The 22,176-nt window shown below is 44.4% G+C and overlaps 1 protein-coding gene across 18 annotated transcripts in view; it reads right to left on the bottom strand.

The window, feature by feature from the left end:
* The window catches only part of AFF1 (ALF transcription elongation factor 1), a 144,801-nt gene that overhangs the window by 93,850 nt on the left and 28,775 nt on the right, over positions 1 to 22,176 (bottom strand). For 7 of the 18 annotated variants that reach the window (XM_083756352.1, XM_083756350.1, XM_083756360.1 and 4 more), the window contains exon 1: positions 21,415 to 21,458. The exons of the other annotated variants lie outside the window; for them this stretch is intronic. In XM_083756352.1, the coding sequence (XP_083612478.1) occupies positions 21,415 to 21,443 (29 nt within the window). In that variant the 5' untranslated portion in view covers positions 21,444 to 21,458. Of the gene's footprint in view, positions 1 to 21,414; positions 21,459 to 22,176 lie in introns of those variants that run through there. 18 annotated transcript variants of the gene reach the window in all.

A 22,176-nucleotide genomic window follows, 5' to 3' on the forward strand; every position in this document is an offset into this window, starting at 1 on the left:
GTGGCCTCCTAGGATGTATGAGAACATTTGGTCTTTCCTCACTCAAAATCTGAGTTATCTAGCCAACTCTTTTTAAATTGTCAGCAATTGCGGATCCAGCATTTCGTCTTCCTTCTTTCAGGCGAATCAGTTGGAAAGTTGTTTGTATGTGTATTTAGCTCCAGAACTACATCATTCCCATAACCGATTTCCTAAAAAGTCTGGGACCTAGGAAACTCACACAGGCCTTCCATCTATGCATGTATTTAGATCACCTAAGGAGGCCCTGCATTCCTCCTTCAGAGTCAGAGACACAGGATGGTGGTAATACAGGATGGAACCCTTTTTAATGGTGGCACCACAGATGTGGAATTCATTCCTTACATGACCCATCATGTCCCACAGCTATTAGTTTTAGACACAGGAGTGAACAGCTTTATTTCACAGGATGTTCTGAATCGATCAAGTCAGATTTTCATTAAAACTGCTATGGTTTTGTTTTTTAATTGTTTTAATCTATTTATTTAATGATACTGCTATAAACCAGGCAAAAAAAAAAAGGAACATAAACATCCTATTTAAATGAACAACCTGTGTTCACTCAAAGTGTGAATGTTTTTGGATGTAATGGCTCACAACACAATTTTTTGAACTAGGACACATTTCATTTCAGGGGGGGAAACTCCACCAAAATGAATGGAGACAGGCCTCTTCCGAAACTCCCCATTTGTTTCAGTGTAAACCTGCACCAGAAAACTTCCCAGTGAATTGTGACCCTGCAATCGCAGCAGTCCAGTTTCAGATACTCGCTCCAGTTTATTCCTTTGCTGAGAAAATCACGAAGACAAATCTACCTCTGGACAAATACACATAAATAAAAGATTTTAATATATATATTTCCTCACAAGTCCAGGTCTAATGCAGTTATTTTGACAGCTATTTAAATTGGATGTTGCACAAGTGTACTTCGAAAGTTTACTTTGGTTTCTGCAAAAGTTGCTACATAAAGCAAATTGCTTATCTGATACGCACTTCCCCTTTCCAAAAACAACCCTTGGGTTCAGAGTTATCTCCGTTTTGTCCTCAAAACAGTCCTATAAAATAGGTTGGGCAAGTCAAATTTAGCTTAAGAGTGGGGTGCCTTTGCTAAGCACGGATTTCAACCTGGATCTCTGCAGAGCTAAACCAAACATTTGCTCTCCTTAAATGTTTTCCACAATTTTCCGGGCAAAGTAGAATTCTCAACACCATCTACCTTCTGAAACGTTACTTTTAGCGTGACTATTTTTGTAGGCTGATATTGCAGCGGAAGCCTAGTATCCTCCGCACTATTTCTAGCCCCACCAAGCTAGTATTCCTCAGAAGAAGAAAGGTGATTTGACTTAGGAGATGACTGCTTCCATGGGCGTAGCCAGGATTTTTGTTAGGGTAGGGGCAGAACCTCAGTTTGCTATGTATTTTTATTTATTTTTACTAATGTAGTGGGGTTTTGCCTGCAGCTGGCTCCCACATTGTCAAGGCAACGTACGGGCCTCCTGTTTCCATGTAAGCAGTCTGCATCATGTAGGCCCGCCATCCACAACCTGGGGGCCCTCCATATGTTTTGGTTCACAACTCCCCTCAGCCTCATCAGTTATGCTGGCTGGAGCTGATGAAGGTTATAGTTCAAAACATCGGGAGAGCCCCAGGTTGGGGGATCCTTGTGGGGGGGGGGGAGTAGGTCCTTTCCCACATCAGCATTCTTCACCAAAAGCAGCGGCCATGTTGCCTGAGGGAACAGAGACCTAACTTAGTCTGCATAGCTATACACACCCTTTTCCTAGGGCTTATTGTGTCCTACAGCTCTTCCAGGCAAGCCTTCTATACAGGCCTGCCTACACATGTCACTCCACACAAGCATGGTCACAACACACACACACACACACACACACACACACACACTTCCCCCTCTGTGGGACACAACTCTTTGGTTTCTGTGGCACACAACTCTTCGGTTTCTGTTACGCAACTCCCAGCAATTTACTTCCACACACCCAGAGGGAAGCCTTGGAAGAGACTTTTCAGGCACAACCTGCCCAAGTGACTCCCACAATGGCCAGACTCAAGCTCCACAGGAAGGTTTGCCTTGCAATGAGGACCTTCCTGCCTGAACCATCTCCACTACAGACAAATCCACTTATTATGTTGCATGGCCAGATGTCACTGGAGCGGGCCTGGGAGACGCAAGGAGATCTACGCTGTGCTTCGCATCTCCATTTAAAGTCTCTTTCTCCTTTCTCATAAATGCTATCTCTTCTCAAGGCCTTTTGAAATGTGTTGCCTCCCCCCCCCCCCCCACCCACGAACTATCCTTATTCAAGTACAGTCAGGAAGCTCACCACTTGGATCAGCTAAATTTTTACACTGTCAACATAGGTGTTATCTCACAAGTTCACACATAGGTGTTATCTCACACATGTTCAGTGCAGAATGCCCTCCTGTTCCTTGCCACTGCTGATAAAAGAGCTCTTGTTGTCTCCCCACATCCTTTCACCATAGAAAATACGGGATTATAAGGGGCACATAATTACACAAAGCAGAGAAGATATCCCATTTGGTTGCTGCTCTTGTTTTACATGGGAGCTGAAATTCTACACACAAAAAATAAATAAATGGGGGGAGGGTTAAGAAAATAGATATTGTGGCAACTGTTAATATTTACGATGAATGCATTTTGGAACTGTCTCAGATATTGAAGGCATATACTTGTGAGACGGAATAAAAGGTAACCCCTTGACTTAAGACCATTACATCAATTTGATTCCCTCCCCCCTCTTCCTTTTTCCTTTCCCCTTCTGTGATGGAACTCCTATTTGGGGAGTTCCTTTGCTTTTTTCTGGCCCATGTAGGACCAGTCTGGAAAGTTAGCCTTGGTGAAGACTGGACGTTTTCATCCCCCCAAAGTTTTTGATTTGAGTTTCCATTGAAATGAGGCTGTATTTTAATATTTTAATCTTGTTTTTAAGTTGTATTTCAATTAATTTGTTTTTATAACGGCTGTTAGCCACCCTGAGCCCGGTCTTGGCTGGGGTATAAATAAAATTTATTATTATTGTTTATTATTATCAGACAAAATAATACATATGGTTGGTACTTAAAAAAAAAAAATCTTGGGCATGGCTTGACCACTGTTAAGAATACAAGAAGAGCCTGTTGCGTCAAACCAATGGCGAATCCAGTTCAGCATCCTGTTTTCATAGAGGGTTAGGCAGATACCTATGGGATTCCCACAAGCAGAATCTGAACACAACAGCGATTCTCACCACTTGTGATTCCCAGGGAAACTGGTATAAAGAGGCAGGCCGCCTCCAACAGTGGAGGCAAACATAACCATCATGGCTGGTAGTCACTGGTAGCCCATGAATTTGTCCAATCCTCTTTTCATAGAATGGCAGAGTTGGAAGAGACCCCAAGAGTCATCGAGTCCAATCCTCTGCAATGCAGGAATCTCCGCTAAAGTATCCATGGTAGATGGCCATCCAGGTTGGTGGTCATCAATACAATTTGTAGTAGAGAATTCCATAGTTCCAACTACAGTGTTGTATGGAGTACTTTCCTTAATCTGTGCTGAATCTTCAGTTTCACTGGGATGAAATTCTAATATTGTGGGAAAGGAAGAAAAACTGTTCTCTATCCAATTTCTCCATGCTGGAAATGATCTTATATACATCTACCATGCCCCACCCCACCTTTCCCCCCACCCCTAAAACCTGATGTGCTGGAAATTTTCCTTACAGGGGAATTGCTCCATCCCCTTGATCATTTTGAGTGCCCTTTTCTGAACCCTAGTTCTACAATATCCTTTTTGAGGGCAGGCAATCAGAACTGTAAACAGTATTTAAAAGTACTGTTGCACCCACAGATTTGTATAGCAACTAATCCCTTTCCTAATGATCTCTAACAAGGAAATTTCACTTATTCACAGATGCAACACACGGGGTCAACATCTTCAACAGAGCTATCCACCAAGACCTCTAAGTCAGAGTGTGTAAGTGAAACTGAGAGAGCAAAAACTGCCCCAAACGAATTACAGTAATTTTAATCTCAAATAAAAACATTTTTAGAATTTTATTCTGCTTGCTAAGTACAAGTCTTCTTGCATATTTTTTTAGCAGACTGCATTGTATTTCATTTATATAACAACAGTAGGTTCTTACATTTTTACTTATCCCTGGATTGCTCCAGTTCTTCAACACATTAAATTACAACATACATTAATGGTTGGCACACTTGAGGAACAGTTTTCCCTTTATGCATTCTTTATGGTTTCCAGTCCTCCTTCCTCTGTGTTTTTTTTAAAATCTGATACACAACTTGGAACCAAAACCCATCAAATAAAGTGGTCCTAGCTATATCAGTGCAATAAAGATTTCATAGTGCAAAGGGTGGTGTCATTTGCTGCAGGGCTTCACGCTCGGCCAAAGACGTTAACCTTAAGGTATGAGTTTCCTCAAAATCCAGAAATTTTACTTTGCAACTCACATATGTAGACACTGTTACCCAACATTTCACTTCCAAAACACAACTATTCAGGATTTTCGAAAGTCAACGTATGCTAACAGAGTTGCAAAACCCAGTTCCCCAGATGAACGGTCTGTATTCAGCCAGCAATTCAGACACATTTCTAGTATGCTTTAGCACAGGCCCAACCTGTGGCTCTAGTCCAGGACTGACGGATCAGGCCGACCTGAGGACCTGAGAGCTGATGCTTAAATAGGTTTTTAAAGAAACCCTAATTCAACATTAGGGACGCGGGTGGCGCTGTGGTCTAAACCACTGAGCCTAGGGCTTGCCAATCAGAAGGTCAGCAGTTTGAATAACCATGACAGTTTGAAAGCATGTCAAAGTGCAAGTAGATCAATAGGTACCACTCCAGCGGGAAGGTAAACGGGGTTTCCATGCGCTGCTCTGGTTTCGCCAGAAGCGGCTTAGTCATGCTGGCCACATGACCTGGAAGTTGTACGCTGGCTCCCTCAGCCAATAAAGCGAGATGAGTGCCACAACCCCAGAGTCGGTCATGACTGGACCTAATGGTCGGGGGTCCCTTTACCTTTAATTCAACATACAGTGCATACAGTGAGGTGGAGGGCGGGACAAGGAGACGCTGCTCCAAGAGAGATCAATCCTGAGGGGTGCTGCTTTGTAAAGGAAAGCTCTGCACTCCAGGCTTAAAGGCATGCACCCCACCCCGACCTTAACACAGCTTAAAGGTTACACCCCACCCTGACCTTAACACAGCTGTCCTAGACCTTTTTGCAGTTTCTTTTTGCACCTGGCACCTCTCCTTCTTCCTGCCTGGCACTCCATGCTCACAGAATCGTAGAATTGGAAGGGACCCCAAGGCTCAACTAGTCCAAAACAAAGCCATCCATGACAGGTGGCCATTCAACTTCTGCTTAGAAACCTCCAAGGAGGGAGAACTGCATCACTCTGGGCAACCCAGCCAGATGGGCAAGGTATAAATAATAAAAGCAGCAGCAGCAGCATCCTCCTCCTGACCCTCAACGATCCATGATCCGTGCTCTTTCAATTCAACTCTCAATCCAACAGCTACCCACTCTTCAAATCAGCCTGGTTCAGTTCTGAACTGAGGCTTTGGCTGAATCCAGTGCACAGGCCCAGTAAAGACCTCTACCATACCATACCTATTTAATTAAGTTCACTAAGGGCTACAATTGATGCTTTTGAATTATGGTGCTGGAGGAGACGCTTGAGAGTTCCATGGAATGCAAGAAGATCAAACCTCTCCATTCTTAAGGAAATCAGCCCTGAGTGCTCACTGGAAGGACAGATCGTGAAGCTGAGGCTCCAATACTTTGGACACCTCATGAGAAGAGAAGACTCCCTGTAAAAGACCCTGATGCTGGGAAAGATGGAGGGCACAAGGAGAAGGGGACACCAGAGGACGAGATGGTTGGACAGTGTTCTCAAAGCTACCACATGAGTTTGACCAAACTGCAGGAGGCAATGGAAGACAGGAGTGCCTGGCGTGCTCTGGTCCATGGGGTCACGAAAAGTCGGACACGACTAAATGACTAAACAACAACAACGACTACAAGCACTTCTCCTCCTAGCTCTTCAAAATTTAGCACTCATTTTTTTTACCGGCTTCAAGAGTTAGCAGCAGCAACAGAACCAAAACAGGTGAAGGCACCTATTTACTGCTCTTCCAAGCAGGTCAGGTGTTGCAAAAGAAAGGAATCACCTTCTTCCCATACCCGGGAACAGCTGTTATCTCCTGCACAGCTCCTAAATAAAGAGGGAGATAAGTACGTGCAAACATACACTCACCCGCTTTTGGTTGCGTGCGTGCCTTGGAAAGAAAGTGTGCATGCATCCAAGCGCAAGATGCTTGTGCAATTGACGCCCACAAAACTAAATGTTTGCTCTTCTTCCTTTACACAGTTGCACACATTCACACGGCTCATAACCCCTCGCCCTCCTCAATTTCCCTTGCGCAACCTTAACAGTCCAGAGCAAGCCATTGCTTGGGGTTTGTTTTTTTTTCAGATTGCAGATAAGCAGGAAAAGAGTGAAACAACAGGTTTCTTTTGCAATGAAATCTTACTTCAAGGGCCTTTTCAACTGACAAGCACTATTTAAACGTTAAGTGTGCATTTCTGGCATGCTGCATTTACTGTCCAGAAGTTACACGCTGTGTGGTACTTACTCTGTACACAACTCACTATTTAAATCAGGCAAACACCTGAAACAGGTAAAAGACACCAGACAAACATTTATAACATCTATCAATTGCTCTGTGGGAGAGAACTATGTTAGTCTGAGGTTTGAGACGAGGCTAAGGGTACAATGCTAAGGACAATTCCTTGAGAGCAAGCCCCACTGAGCATGTACTTCCAAGTAAACATGCACAGGATTGCACCTCAGTGGGGTACTGCCCCTCCAAGCAGGGAAGGGACCCTGAGGGTCACCTAGGCCAAACCCCCTGCAATGCAGGAATCTCAACTAAAGCACCCATGACAGGTGGCCATCGTCTTAACCTATGCTCTCATTACCGCTCTATATCCAGTGCGCTCCCACAGCTAATTTATTGCGCTGTATTCACATTATGTTTGCCACAATCCATATTGATCCTGCAGTTCCTGTACAAATGCAGCTGTTTGGTGTACCATATTTTTCCAAGTATAAGACTGGGGGGGGGGGGGTTACCCAAAAAAAATGTATAAAGTATATAGGTAGTGCTGAGGGGGTGTTTCCTTAATTCAGAGTCCCCCCAAAATAAAGGGCGTCTTATACATGGTGGCATCTTATACACGGAAAAATACGGTACCCCCCCCCTTCAACCCAGCTTCAATCCGATTAGAAAACTGGATGTGGAATAAGTGGTAATATAAACATACCCAATAGAGCAATGGGAGCTCACCACCATTGAGTGGATTTGAACCACCAACTTTCCGATTGGCAAGCCCAAGAGGCTCAGTGGTTTAGACCACAGTGCCACCCACGTCCCTCTTGGTGTTAATAGTTCAACTTATTACTATTAAACAAAGGAGGAGCTGTGTTAGAGGTTCAGCTATATAAGCTAGTCACCAAATAGCACCTTAAACCAAGGTTACAGTCGCCACAATGAAATGTCTATATGCCAGGGGGTTCGACTAGCTGATGCTTGGGGTCCCTCTATCATCTCAGCTATATTGCTTTAGTGTGGCTTGTTCTTACAACAATTCACTTGTCCCAGTATGCAAGCAGGATAAACACACACAGTGGAAATGAAAATGGAATTAACTCAGGTGGCGCTGTGGGTTAAACCACAGAGCCTAGGACTGGCCGATCAGAAGGTCGGCGGTTGGAATCCCCGCAACAGGGTGAGCTCCCGTTGCTCAGTCCCTGCTCCTGCCAACCTAGCAGTTCGAAAGCACGTCAAAGTGCAAGTAGATAAATAGGTACCTCTCCGGCGGGAAGGTGAATGGCGTTTCCATGCACTGCTCTGGTTCACCAGAAGTGGCTTAGTCATGCTGGCCACATGACCCGGAAGCTGTACGCCGGCTCCCTCGGCCAGTAAAGCGAGATGAGCGCCACAACCCCAGAGTCGGCCACGACTGGACCTAATGGTCAGGGGTCCCTTTACCCTTTACCTAAGGCAGAGGATTTTAAACTGCAGTTGTCAACCTGGCACCCAGAAATCTCCACGTAGTCACAACTGGACCCATGCCAGTAGCAAAATGTGCCCGGTGCCCAGAGCAATTTGAATACTGGGGAAGAGAAATATAGCCTTCCTCCTAGAAGGTAATGTCCCCCTTTAAGAGGAAAAAATGAAGCAAGAGTAAGATAAATCTTCCCAAGTGTACATGATTCATTTTATCTCTCTCTACATCTCTTCTGCAACAGATCAGACATGTTCTGATCAATCTAGTTAGCCTACCTCTGGCTGCAACTGCTTTCTAGCTTTTTAAGCAACTATAAATATACTGAACATCAACATTTGCTTCCTGTCCGAAAGGCCTCTGGGCTCCACCGTTGTTTATACAAATCCAGTTTCCTGAGTGGGTAGCATTTCAGAAATTACAAGACTACTCTTGCATTAAAACACAGTCCAACATTTTAATCACAATATAGTTCTGTTCCCTCATTTTCTGCTCAGTTCCTTCTGCGTAGTTCTGGCCCGCACTCAATTTGGGTCATGCTCTGTGAACATCCACCACACCCCCTAACTGCATACAGAGAAATCCAAACGCAAGAACAAAGGAAAGTTGGCACTCAACGAGATATGAAAATAACATTTCTGTAGCTATGTTGCTTTTGTACAAGTCTGTGCTGTGTTGACTGCTGACACCAAAAGAATTGAGAGCAGGAGAGGGGAACCGTTTTCAGACCAAGGGCCGGATTCCCTTCTGGACAGCCTTTTGGGGGCCACGAGCCAGTGCTGGGTCAAGGCCAAAAGGAGGTAAAGCAATGGATGCATATCTGATCTTTGTATAGTAGAATAGCCTCTATACTCATACGCTGCTTCTCCCATCCAAGGAAGCAAGTGGCATTATCAGAGATAAAAAGACCCATTCCAGTCAGTCAAAAGCATTCAAGGAAGGTGCAAATCAGAGGCAGAGGGTTTTTTTGTTGGGGGGGGGTCTGGCTTAGGGAGAGTCCTGGGGCCCAGTTAACAGAGGTTCTGGAGGCTACTTCTGCCCCCAACCCATGCATTAGAGTAAAGGCTGGGAAAGCTGTGGGCCTCTACATGTTGCTGGTATCCCAACACCGATCTGCCCCAGGGTCAAAAGAGCAGATGGTGGGAGCTGCAGTCCAATAAAAACTGGTTCCCTATCCCTGCATGAGGGGTCAGAAAAAATTCAGACGCACATGGCATTCCAATGCAAACATGGCCGTACAATTTGAAATTACCATGGCTGAAATGGTGGCCTGTTTTGATTTTACATTTGACTTACATTTGAAATTTGCCATTCACCTTGGCAAACTATTAACTCTTATGCTCCCACTTCCTGCAACTCCCAGCACCATGTACAGTCATACCTCAGCTTACATACGCTTCAGGTTGCGCGATTTCGGGTTGAGCACCGCGCCGAACCCGGAAGTACCGGAACAGGTTACTTCCGGTTTTGGTGCTCGCGTATGCACAGAAACGCTAAATCACACTTTGCGCATGCGCAGAAGTGCCGAATCTCAACCAGCGTGTGCGCAGACGTGGCACTGCGGGTTGCGAACACTGTGGATTGTGAACGTGCCTCCAGCACGGATAACATTCGCAACCCGAGCGTCCACTGTAGCATCTTGTCTCCCTTTTAAGATGTCTGAACATGGTGGCTCTTCCATAGCACAACCATACAGGGGAGGGAAAGAGGCCAACAGAAAAGGAGAAGGCAACGGACAGCAAGAGGGATAAGGACCGTGGCCAAATGAAGCCCGCTATACTTATCTAATGTGCAATTAGGATACATTTTGCACCCCAGTTATCCTCATTAGGCCTTGCCTTGATAACATACAGTAATCCTCAAGCCGCATGGCACACCTTATTATACCAAAGCTAGCCTTTCTTTTGCTATTTAGATCAGCTTTGGAGATTGTAAGACAGTCCCCAAAATGAGATGCGCGAGTGCATTGAAAGTCTGGTGTTTCTGCCTATAATGCAGGCAAAAATTACGGGGGGAGGGGGGCGTAAATCATTTTTTCAGTTTCTTGCACATATTGGGCTCTGCTTTGTTGCTGTTTTGCAACAGAAGCAACAGACTTCGTGGTTTAAAAAACACCCTTGGCTGTGCTATTTTCATTTCTGTGGGGGGGAAAGAGGGAGGCAAAAATAGTGGCCAGTGTGCAATATCTTTATCACCAGCCTGATTAGTTAAGATTCTATTGCTGCTGGAAAATAGAGCAAGTTCAGGATAACATCACGAATTCTTAAAGACTCATTTTGTGAGTCACTGGAACTGCACAAACTTCATTGTTACTGGAAATAAGGATATCCTTTCCAGCCTTATGCCCATTACTGAACACAGCTTATCGTCACAGAATTTCTCAATGATTCCAGCAGCACTCATCCTGCAGTTCCACTTTTTCACTCAGGTTCAAAAAAACCAGGAAAAACAGAGATATAGCTTTTAAGCAGGCTTAGTAACGAGACCTCGAGATTTTCGATATTTTATTCAGAGTTAAAACAATATAGTGCAGCGGTCTTAATACAGTGGTACCTCGGGTTAAGAAATTAATTCATTCCGGAGGTCCGTTCTTAACCTGAAACTGTTCTTAACTTGAGGTACCACTTTAGCTAATGGGGCCTCCTGCTGCCGCCGCGCCACCGCAATTTCTGTTCTCATCCTGAAGCAAAGTTCTTAACCTGAGGTACTGTTTCTGGGTTAGCGGAGTCTGTAACCTGAAGCGTCTGTAACCCGAGGTACCACTGTACTGCCTCCAGGTAGTCCAGGGGAAGGAAGGAAGGAGGAAGGCAGGGTGAAAGTGCAACGCTGCCTTCCAGCGAGCATGAGACGTTGTCTTTTCAGCCAGCTTTTCTCTCAACTTTGGAGCTGGGAAGCCAGAGTGGAAATCATGCCAGCAGCTGCATGGCCAAACCCGCCCCCCCCCCTCAAAAAACCCCTCCTGCTCCCAAACAGGAAAAGCAGGCAGAGAAAGAGTAGAGACAGCGCTGCCGAAATGCTCTTAGGATCTTCCCCCAAGACTCTCACGCCCATGAGACTGTTCTGGTCCACATGCAATTGGCTCCAGTAATGTTCCAGCCCAAGATATCCTCTTCACATTCAAGCAGATAATAAAGTATCTCAGTCTACAGCGTGACCCAGACATAAAAAAATGTTAACTGTGGTCCGCAGACCGTTTTAGAGCAAGTATCCATTTCACTGCCCTACTTTACGTTCACAGATCAGCAAGGCATGCGTCGGGAATCTTGTCCTGACTCAAGTGGTTTCTCAGGTGTGTACATAAAAATGTGGATAGAAGAGGCTAGAAAGAGAACTCTTCTGAACACTATCCTCTTACAGAAGTTGGTGCCATATGAAATAACAACAAAGGATCTTGTGACACCATAGAAGCTTTTAATATTCTGTGGGCTACAGTCCCTACCCCGTGAAAGGAGTACAGGCAAGTCTACTTCCGTGCCATTTTTTGTGCTCTTTTGGGGCTGCTTCCCCCCCATTTTTTGCGCCACTTCTGGGTTCATGGCAATGCAAGCATGCGCATGCCTTCAACATGCCCAAATGGGAAGCTGCCTGTAGTAAAAGTTGTTAATTCCTTTAAGGTGCCACAAGACCCTTTGTTGTTTTGAGGCAACAGACATACTAACAGGACTACCCACCACTCTGGAAATCTTATGAAATAAACATTCTGTCTCAAAAATGAGGAACACAGAAAGCCGCTGTGCCAATTCTTCAGAAGTCGTTGTAAACTCAGTGACACGAGGAGAGAGAGTCTACGTCACAGATAAGCCTCTGTTGAGGCCCTGCTGTTATCCGGGTTGAAATAAATAACACCAGAAACATAAGCTGCATTACTTGGAGCACAACATGATTAACCACAAGCAGAGAGCTCCCACGAGGCAGACCTTCGACGGAAGGCGCACGGAGGACTTCTCAATCATTGCCCAAAGCCCTTCTTGGCTGATTAAGAGCTAATATGCCAGTCACTGCTACTCCAGAGAAGTTATTAGCCCACAAAAGAGTGGTTCTAGCCCACTTGCTCATATGTAGTCACCTTAGTCATTTGTGGTCCCTAAAGGGATGAGCGAATGGGGAGACCACAATCTTATCCAGTTTTCCCCTCTGCTCTCCGGAAGCAGATTCTGAAGCAACCACAGATGAGTACACAAATGTCTATTTATAAGCCCATGTCATGGACTGGCTGGATAGAGAACAATGGTGGGAGGTACCAGTTGGGGAACTCCCAGGGGAAGAAGACTCAGAGCCCTGGGCTTCCGTCCGACCTCCTTGTGGCCTTCCACAGGTCTCTGGATTCAGACTCCCATCCGCCCCAGCCAGTGTAGCCAATGCTCAAAGAAAGACGGGGGTTATAGTTCAACATCTGGAGGGCCACAGATTCTCCAGCCCTGATCCAATTCCCCCACTTACTTCCTGGTTCATGATCAGTGAGAGTCCATCATTCTGTTTGAACTGGGTAAGCTATGGTTGCTGCAAACCATAGTTTACCTGGAATTCAGAATTAAAACCCACAATTTGAACTGAGTTTCCAATTCTGGGTTTTTAAATTTTATTTTAACAAACTGCTGTTATATAGCCCAAGTGCTGCTCACACTTTTTCTTATTAATTCATTTTCTGTATGAAGAAAACACATTGTAAAATAGGAAACCTACAATTAAAATTCAAAGTCATGAGTCTTATATGTTCTGGCTACTATCTTCTTGGTTTGACCCATTTCATTTAAAAGCAATAATTTCCTTTAAAATAAAATAAAAAAGCAAACACACAAAACGTCTGGATCGCACACATTAAAATTACAGCTGCTTACATGCATTCAAAAGAGGCACAATTATTCCCAAGCAGCTGTGCACTTATACTCTTTATCAAATAACCAGAGGAAGGATCTCTTAAGTCCTGCCAGCTACAAAATAATTAAACCTGCACATCATTCAGAGAATGCATCATTACTGTACTTCTTTGTCATACCAAAACAAACCAATATATATGTTATGTAAACTGGTTCAGCCATGCATTTGTCTACAAGTAGTAGCAATTAACCCTGACCCAACAGCAAAGTGGAAGGCTGTACCTGCCCACCACTACTATGACAGAATGATAGATTTCCAGGGCCAGAGAAACACCCTCTACATTATGTTCATAATCTCTCCATGTCTGTCTCAGGCAGGGTACAGCAGTTGAACTTGTAATTCTCTCTGCCCAGGTTTCAGACTCTAACAGGTGAACTTTGGTTTATCCATCCTACAGGCTCACACAATCTTCCCATTACACCCCCCCTGATTTTCTTCTTTTTCTCCAGGTTTGTGCAAACCATAATTTGCCTCCAGATCAGAATCCTAAATCCCATTCAAATCATGGTCTTCAGTTCTGAGTAGGATGCAAGCAAAGGTTTGTGCAAACCATACTTGTCCAATTCGTACACTGTGGCAAGCCTTTGGTTTGCTCAAACCGAGAGGAGGAAGGATGGAATAAGTAAGGAAGAGAGGGAGCAAGTCTGTTCATGACAGCCAAACCATGGTTGGACTATTTGATCTGCATTAGCCAATGTATCCCCACTAATGCAAGCTGAGTAACAGATCATATTGGTAAACTTAATCCTCTCCCCTCCACCCCTGAATTCATAGGTAAGTGAAGTTTAACTAAGATAATTATCCCCCCCCCCATTTCCCAAAGGACGCTATATATAATTTTATCTATATTCTTAAATATACTTAAATATAAATGGCTTATCTTAAATATCCTGGTAAATTTATCAAATTCATCAATGCTGGAAACACTTTCCATTTTATTATATTCATCCCTACCCCTAAGGTAACTTGAGAAACTGCATTTTACTCATATCCCTAAATATTTACCTTGGCAGCTCCCTAAACCTGAATCCTCCATGTTCACTTCAGCTCTATTGTCTGTCTGCTTCCCTCTTGTAATTTTAAAAGTGAAATGTCTCATTGAGCCTCATTCAACTAAACGATGCTGTGTCACTGCTTCCAATTTATTCCAGTTTACAGGATACCCAACACCTTGATTCAGTGGTCAAATTATTTGCTGCAGTTCTAATGGCTCTTTTGATGCTCTCTAAGCATCACTGGAGAAGTCCAGTATCCTGACAGCCAACCCCAAGAAAAAGCTAAAACTATTAACTTCAAAACACAATGCTATGTTATTGTAGCTTATTTGATTTCCCATACAAATGTCTTAACTTTAAAATCTCTTTTCAAGATACATTCTATTTGTACCTGCTGGTGGTACAACCCTGAGCTGTCTCGCTCGGGGTGGTGAACTTGTTGCCTTCCATATGTTTTCGGACTTCAACTCCTTGACCACTGGCCATGATAGCTAGAGCTGTTTGGGAGATGAAGTCCAACAACGTCAGCAGGTCCACAGCCTTCCCCATCCCAAATAATGCTGAATATAACCAAAGGTTAACACAGCCCAGTGTGCTCTCCATCGCTAAGCAATTGCGATTGTCACCTGCCATTGTTCATACACAATACGGATAGCCAACATGGTGCCTTCAGATGTTGATGGGACTACAGCTTCCATCAGCCCCAGCCAGTACAGCCAATGGTCAAGGATTATGGGAGTCTGGGATAGCTCAGTTGGTAGAGCACGAGACTCTTAATGTCAGGGTCATGGGTTTGAGTCCCAAACTGGGCATGAGAGTCCTGCGTTGCAGAGGGTTGGACTAGATGATTCTTGTGGTCCCTTCCAGCTCTACAATTCTATGATCATCTGGCTCACAACCTATGTCTCCCAGGGTTGCATTTGCCTCTGAACATGAAGGCTTTGCTCTCAACTTATTATGGCTGAAAGACACAGATGAAAAAATTGTCAGGTACAAAACAAAATCTGGACACTGGGTGTTATGTCTGTAGAAATATTTAATATGTGGTGAATGCCTGGGCTGTGGTGTACAGGATGTTCCCCTGGGACTAAGGTTGGATTACATGACCTCTCTGTCTGTCGTACGATTCAACAATTTTATATACGGCTTATTTACAGACCTTTTACATCACAAATGAGTGTTTCTCTTTGGCTGTTATGCTGGAAACCAAGAGCGACGGCAGAGCTCAGAAATATTCACAGTCCCAAGAATGGACTGTGCTGTCGCCTGTCAAGTTAAACATTAATGTTTTGTTTGCCTGAATGGGAAAGGAAGCTGGACTTAATGTACTCCGTGACCTATTGGTGCTCATGTCTGAAAAAAGACAGTAAAAAGCTCAGTCTAACATATCCAGCAGCATCTTAGTTTGGCTAATTATTTCATTAGCAGAACTTCAAGGATCATCTTGCAGAGCCTCCTCATAGAAAGCTTAGCAAGTCTAAAGTATATATATGTTCCAGGACAAATCTTAAAGTCCTTGTGAACAATGGTGTGCAAATATATTTATTTGATCTGGCAGCGATATCTGCTGGACCATAAGCTTAGCTCTCCATCTGCAGCTCTCTATGTGCTCCATCCCTTTGTTCTCCGCCTTCATCTTCCTCATTCCTAATAAACATCATATAGTTTGACAGCTGGGTCTTGCATGCATTGCTGCCAACTCATAGGGTTAGTGTAAAACAAACAAACAAACAAATAGGCCTAAACCGCCACAGACATACAGGACTGGGATTGGCAGGGAAAAGCAGGCTGCTGTGATCTCTGGGAGAGACAGCGGTCTGGGTGCTAGGAGAAAAGTAAGTTTCTTTCACCCCAGGGCAGGTCAAGGAATCTGGTGGCCATCTCTGAGTCCCCATTAAAGTGTTTTCCCGAAAGCCCCAAAATACCCTCCTGTGTGAGAGCTATAAGTACAAAAGGGTGGTGGTGTCACGGTAGCAATACTGGATAGTATACAACACAACTGGCCTACACTGCAAGGCAGCCATGCAAGAAAACATGTCAGCAGTCTCTCTCATAGCCTTCCCCTTTCTCTTATAGTCAACTGAAAAGTTGAGCTAAGATTCTGAGCCCAGAGCCCAGAACCCAAACAGGGATGGCAGATCACGCTATAAAGACCTGACTACACGCTACACCGTGAGTACTTACAGTTTTTCAGGTGCACTAACCTTTGCAAAACAGGGTGCTTCATTGCAAGATTGCACATAAACACACCCTCAACAGAACCTGTGTGTTTAGCTTTTGAAGACTTTCACAATCTACTGCCTGCGCTCCTCAGCATATAGCTAGGTTGGCTCCGCCTAAGGACGCTATCCTCATCTGCACTGGGTTTTTCCCCTTATACACACAGACATACACTTTCAAATACCTTATTAGTTGTGAGGACTCCAAAGCTCAAGCTGGGCTTGCCAAATGTCTCTTCAAAACACTCTGAATTAAGCCTGCAATCCTATTATTAGCAGAATTACCTGCAATCCTGAGGACACCGTCTATGAAGTTAAGCCTCATTAAATTTGACATAACTTGCTTCCAAGTAAACATGCGGCGAGATCAGGCTGCAAATACTACAGCAGCAAGTCGAATATTAGCTCCAAACAAACTAGTCAATACCTTTGGGCATGATCTCAAGGTAACAGGGTAGTGTAGTTAAACTTGCTGAAGTTCAGCAGAACCTGGTCTGGTCAATGGGAGACCACCAGGGAACCCTGTCTTGAGTAACATAATGGAAGGAAGATGGGATATGAATGACATAGCATGTTGCTGGCATCCATCTGTCTCAAGAGACAATGGTGTGCATTAGCAGCACTGAAGTGACTTCCCTGGGGCGCAAGAATGGGCAGTGCGTATTGAGGGTCCAGGGGGCCCAGGCAACAAGACCCATCTCCTCTCAGTCTCACTGATGTGGTCCAAGGGAAAGCAGAGCAATACTTTTGCCACCAGATTGGTTGCAGGAGTTGCCAGGAGGAGGCGTACAAGATGCCATCCAATTGTCTTAGGATTTGTGTAAGGTTTGCTCCTTAGTTTTTTCTTCTTCTGAAGATATCTCGCAAAGCAGTGGAGGTCTGGGACCAGAGTTTCCTTCTCCTGGATGGGCTACCTTCCCAGGTTGATGAGCCCCATCTGCACCAACATAATCGGTTGTTGTTTAGTTGTGTCCGACTCTTCGTGACCCCATGGACCAGAGCACGCCAGGCACTCCTGTCTTCCACTGCCTCCCACAGTTTGGTCAAACTCATGCTGGTAGCTTCGAGAACACTGTCCAACCATCTCGTCCTCTGTCGTCCCCTTCTCCTTGTGCCCTCAATCTTTCCCGGGTCTTTTCCAGGGAGTCTTCTCTTCTCATGAGGTGGCCAAAGTATTGGAGCCTCAGCTTCAGGCTGTCCTTCCAGTGAGCACTCAGGGCTGATTTCCTTAAGAATGGATAGGTCTGATCATGTAAATGTATGCCCTGTGTGTTGAAGCAGATCCTGCCACAAATAAATCAGTCCAGGATTTCTCCTCTCTTGTTCCCTAACTGAATGACGGGGACACCACTATCAACAAGAGCTAAAAAGATGACTTAGTATCATGAAATTCTATTCTCCTTTATTAACTCCCATAACACCTTTTCATGGCCAAAGTGCTCAGCAATTCGTCCACTGTAATCTCTTAGTAATAAGCCTCTTGCATTATCACCTGGAGCTGAACTGTGTGTATGGGTGCTGAGAGGAAGAGAAAGGACTTTAGCTAATGCTCTTTCTTACCATGATTAATGTTTTCAACACTCCCTTAGAGGTGAGCCTGTGAGAAGTCTCTAGAACTGGTAACAAAGAGGATCTAGCAACCATAATAGGAACACAGAAAGATGCTTCGTGCCAATTCAGAATCCTAATCCACTTGGCTCAATTTGGGAATATGGTTGGAATTGTTTTACATTATTGGCTCCGACTGCTTGAACTGATCCAGTTTGAAGCTTCCCTGTGCTCTCAGATACATAGACAAAGGTTGGAAGTCAAATTCATTAATATAGAACACTAATGAGATTCCTTCTCCAATTAAGACATGCACTAATAGAGAGCTCCAACAACTGCGTGGGATTGGACCACAATTTATATTCAAGGATTTGTCCATACTTCTCCTCGTCCTGCTGCTTTCCCCTGGAAAAAACTGCTCTTTGGCGCTCTATCGGAGGAAACAGCAATTTATGTTTGCTCTGATTTAGCACTAGAGAGTGGGTTTTCCATGGGAAAAGGAGTGGAGCAAGGGGGAAACCGATTAGACCCATACCTAGAAAACAGAAGTGAATCCTTACTTCCCATTCTACTCCAAAGGCTTAGAAGCAAGCTAGGGAAGATTGTGGGAGCTTCAAGGCATACATCCTGCTGGATGAAAACAGGGACATTTTTGTACTTGTGGCATCCCGGTTCTCGCAACCAAAGTCTTATAGTCAACTGCCCCAATAAGCAGTTTTAGGAATTGAGAAACACTTCATGTTGGTGTATGTCTAAGGTTTCTTCCTTTCTCTTTATTTCCGGCTGGCTCCTTCCCTTTCTTTCCTTGTGAGCCGACCATAGCCATTTTATTTAAAATATTATGCAGCTTGATCATATAAATGCTTGCTCAGAGGGAAGTGTGCATAGAACCGCAGTCTTCGGTAAAAGTGGAGGTTTTGCCACGCCTCCTCCTTCCCACAGGGAGTAAACATAGCCATAATCTTAAATCACCTACTTTGGAATTAATCCCACTGAACTCTGCGTTCTTCCTTCATCCCACAAATAATAATAAAAAAAAAACCAGGAACAGTGTTTTACCTGAAAACAGGAACTGTTCCAAGGCTTGACATTTTGATCACAGAACCACACTAAGCACACACAGCAGCTTTCTACAGCAAAAGAGGGTTTCAAAGCTGACCCACAGATAATCCGACCTGTTTCCCACTTTACACCAGAGGAAGGCCAGGGAGGGGGGCGGGATGGACAGAAGCAGGGACCGCTGTTTTCCTGAACTGCAAGGAAACCCCTTGGAAAGCAAATACATAGAGACACAGCTACGGGAATGAAGGAAGACTGCTGGTGGCAACGACAGGGAAGAGGAGAGGACAGAGGTTTAACGCGCAAAATGCTTGCACTCAAAATAGCACGTTGCAAAAGGAAGCTTTGCACTCCGAAAGGCTCCAGTCAGCTAAAGGAGCTGCTACTGTACTGTAAACTCTATTGCAAAGGGACACAGGGGAGGTCACAACTGATTGTGATCTGATCAAGCCTATCATCTAAATTTAGCCTGATAAGTCTTTTCATTCATTCTCAAAGTCCCACCATTATTCACTGGGTCTGCAGATGTTTTAACTTGGGACATTTTTACACACGCATGCACACTCAAATGTATTTATATAGGAGCTCATCACAATAAAAAAAAACTTTGCAAGCATTAACTTGCAATCATCAGACAACATCTGGCACCCATTTTACAGATGTAGAAGGGATGCAGAGAGCTTGCCTGAGACTCTGATGCACCAAATTCAACGGTACTTACATCCTGGTAAGTATGTTTAGGATTTCAATCTTGGGGGAAAGCTAAGCATTCAGTAAATCACAGTCAGTGTGGTATTAATGGTTAGATTGCCAGAATAGGAGGTGAGATAGACAAGAAGAAGAAGAAGAGTTTGGATTTGATATCCCGCCTTTCACTCCCTTTAAGGATTCTCAAAGCGGCTAACATTCTCCTTTCCCTTCCTCCCCCACAACAAACACTCTGTGAGGTGAGTGGGGCTGAGAGACTTCAGAGAAGTGTGACTGGCCCAAGGTCACCCAGCAGCTGCATGTGGAGGAGCGGAGACGCGAACCCGGTTCCCCAGATTACGAGACTACCGCTCTTAACCACAACACCACACTAGCTCTCAAGGGTTCGAATCAGCCATATGAAGGTCACTGGGCAACCTTGCAATGCACACATAAAACTACAATTCCCCTTTATTTTATCTGCACAACATGACTCTTCCACAGGTCCTTGGGAAACACAACACACCAAGATATAATGGTGCTGGGGGGGGCACTCAGAAGAGCATCGTTCCAGTCCGAGAATGTCTCTGAAACATTACCATGCAACACAGCTTCCCATTGCAACTGCTTGCATGCCCTTTGCTTGAGCAAACCCTCAAGGAGGGGTGTAGTAAGCCAAATCTCTACAGAGAAATGTCAGCGTTGAATTGTGCACCTTCGGTCCATCTGCGACACTGAAATCAGAATTCTTCACCGCCAGCCATCATTCAGGTAGAGAGCAAAGCCAGCTCACAATAGAGGCAGTGTGCTGTTAACACATCATCATGCAGCAGTATTCTGCTGCAGAGAATGTCATGGTAATTGAAGACTCTTCCCCCATCCTGCAAGCTTAAATGAGGGCTATACATTAACGGCACTCCTTAGAACTACTTCACTCGCCTCCCTTTTGGAGAATATATTTTACAGGTAATAATGAGAGTCTACCCTAGTGCCATTAGCTAGCTGGATTCAATCAGAAAGCATGGGGAGGAGGGGAAAGGAGCCATCTGCATTCATTAAAATCCATGCTTCCCTCTTCTTTATGTCAGAGTCTTGCATTCATCCAGGCAGGTGTTTTTCTCCCTCCTCTGAAAAATAATCTCCATATCCCAACAATAGAAGGAAGGAAACCGTCCAAAAGCCGGGAGCTGAAAGCATTCTGAAGAGGGAGCCTGAAGCTCTTTATGCAGTAAATCTTGTTTTTCTGCATACTAACTCTTCTATCCGCAATGCTCAGAATGGGCAATAAAACAACTACCCACAATTCTATTCCCACTTTACAGATGGGAAGGTAAAGTTCGGAAATGCCAATTGATTTCTTAAACATTAAATGAAAGCATTGAAGCTGGGAATCGGTGATTTTTTTAAAAAAAAAAAAATCAATATTAAATGAGCAAAGGATTTGTGCACCTGGAATCCCCCAGGTCTGAGGACCAGCTCCTGCACTAGTAGCAAGTTCTCACCGACATGGTGAAAATTAGCCACAAACTAGCAGAGAGTGGGAGGTTTTGCTATAACACAGAGAGGCAGTAGGTCCAACTGGTAATAGCAACTACTGTTTAGTTGGGAATCTAACAAACACGCCTCTGATTATACAAGCCTCTTGCAATACTCAAGAATATGTATATATAATTTACTTACAATATTTCTAATCTACCCTTCACTCAAAGTGTCCCCAAGGTGGAAACCTATAAACTTCAAAATCAAATGTAACAATTAACAAACAAAACAAATAAACAGATAAAAACTTAGAAGGCAACAGCATCAAATCAAACATATGAAACCTCCAATATTACCTCCCCAAAGATCTGAATTATAAATATTACCTCCCCAAAGATCTGAATTATAAAGCGAGTCTTCACCTACCTTAACACAGAAGGTTGTTCCAAAGGCATCAACCCACGTAGAGAAAAACTACGTTATTATCCTACCACTACCGAATAACAGAAAGTTAAGAAGTCATTTTTCTTGAAGACCACGTGCCAAGGGTAGATAGAACCTGTGGCCCTCTAGATTATGAATACAGCTCCCATCTGCTCCAGCCAGTGTGTCTGATGGTCAGGGATGATGAAGCAGATGGTCAGTGGTTCAACAGTGTCTGGCCAAGTTTCCCCCATTCCTCAACATAACCATTTCCCCCAAGGCTTTTGCCACTGGGTGTTATCTAAAAGATAAACCTGATTATCACACAAAGAAGGTCACACAACACCTTTATCTTTCCTGCTGATGACTCACTCACCCCCTCCCCACCAATACCTGCAGCAAAGCACAAAATCTGTAAAAGCAGAGCTGCAGAGGAATGTTGGAAGTTATCTGGAATACATTTTAACTCAATTTATGTGGAGCAGTGGGGAGGCCCAATATGAACCCCTGTACGTTTTCCCAGAGGCCTCTGCAACACAGAATACGGGAACGAAGAAGTCAGGAAAACACCCATCTAGATCAACTCTGTGTTCCTATGATTATAGTGTCACTGCAGTAATCTAAAAGTAATACCAGAATGCATTAACCTACTGTTCTCCCATCCACCTACCCACCGCAGCCTCCCCCGTGAGGCCTGCAGCTTTTGTGTAATAATTTATCCAATGTATTATGTCCCAAGGCTCAGGGGCAGTGCAGGGGATTGGG

The sequence above is a fragment of the Podarcis gaigeae genome, assembly GCF_964106915.1.
Source record: "Podarcis gaigeae genome assembly, chromosome: 9".
Taxonomy (NCBI): Eukaryota; Metazoa; Chordata; class Lepidosauria; order Squamata; family Lacertidae; genus Podarcis; species Podarcis gaigeae.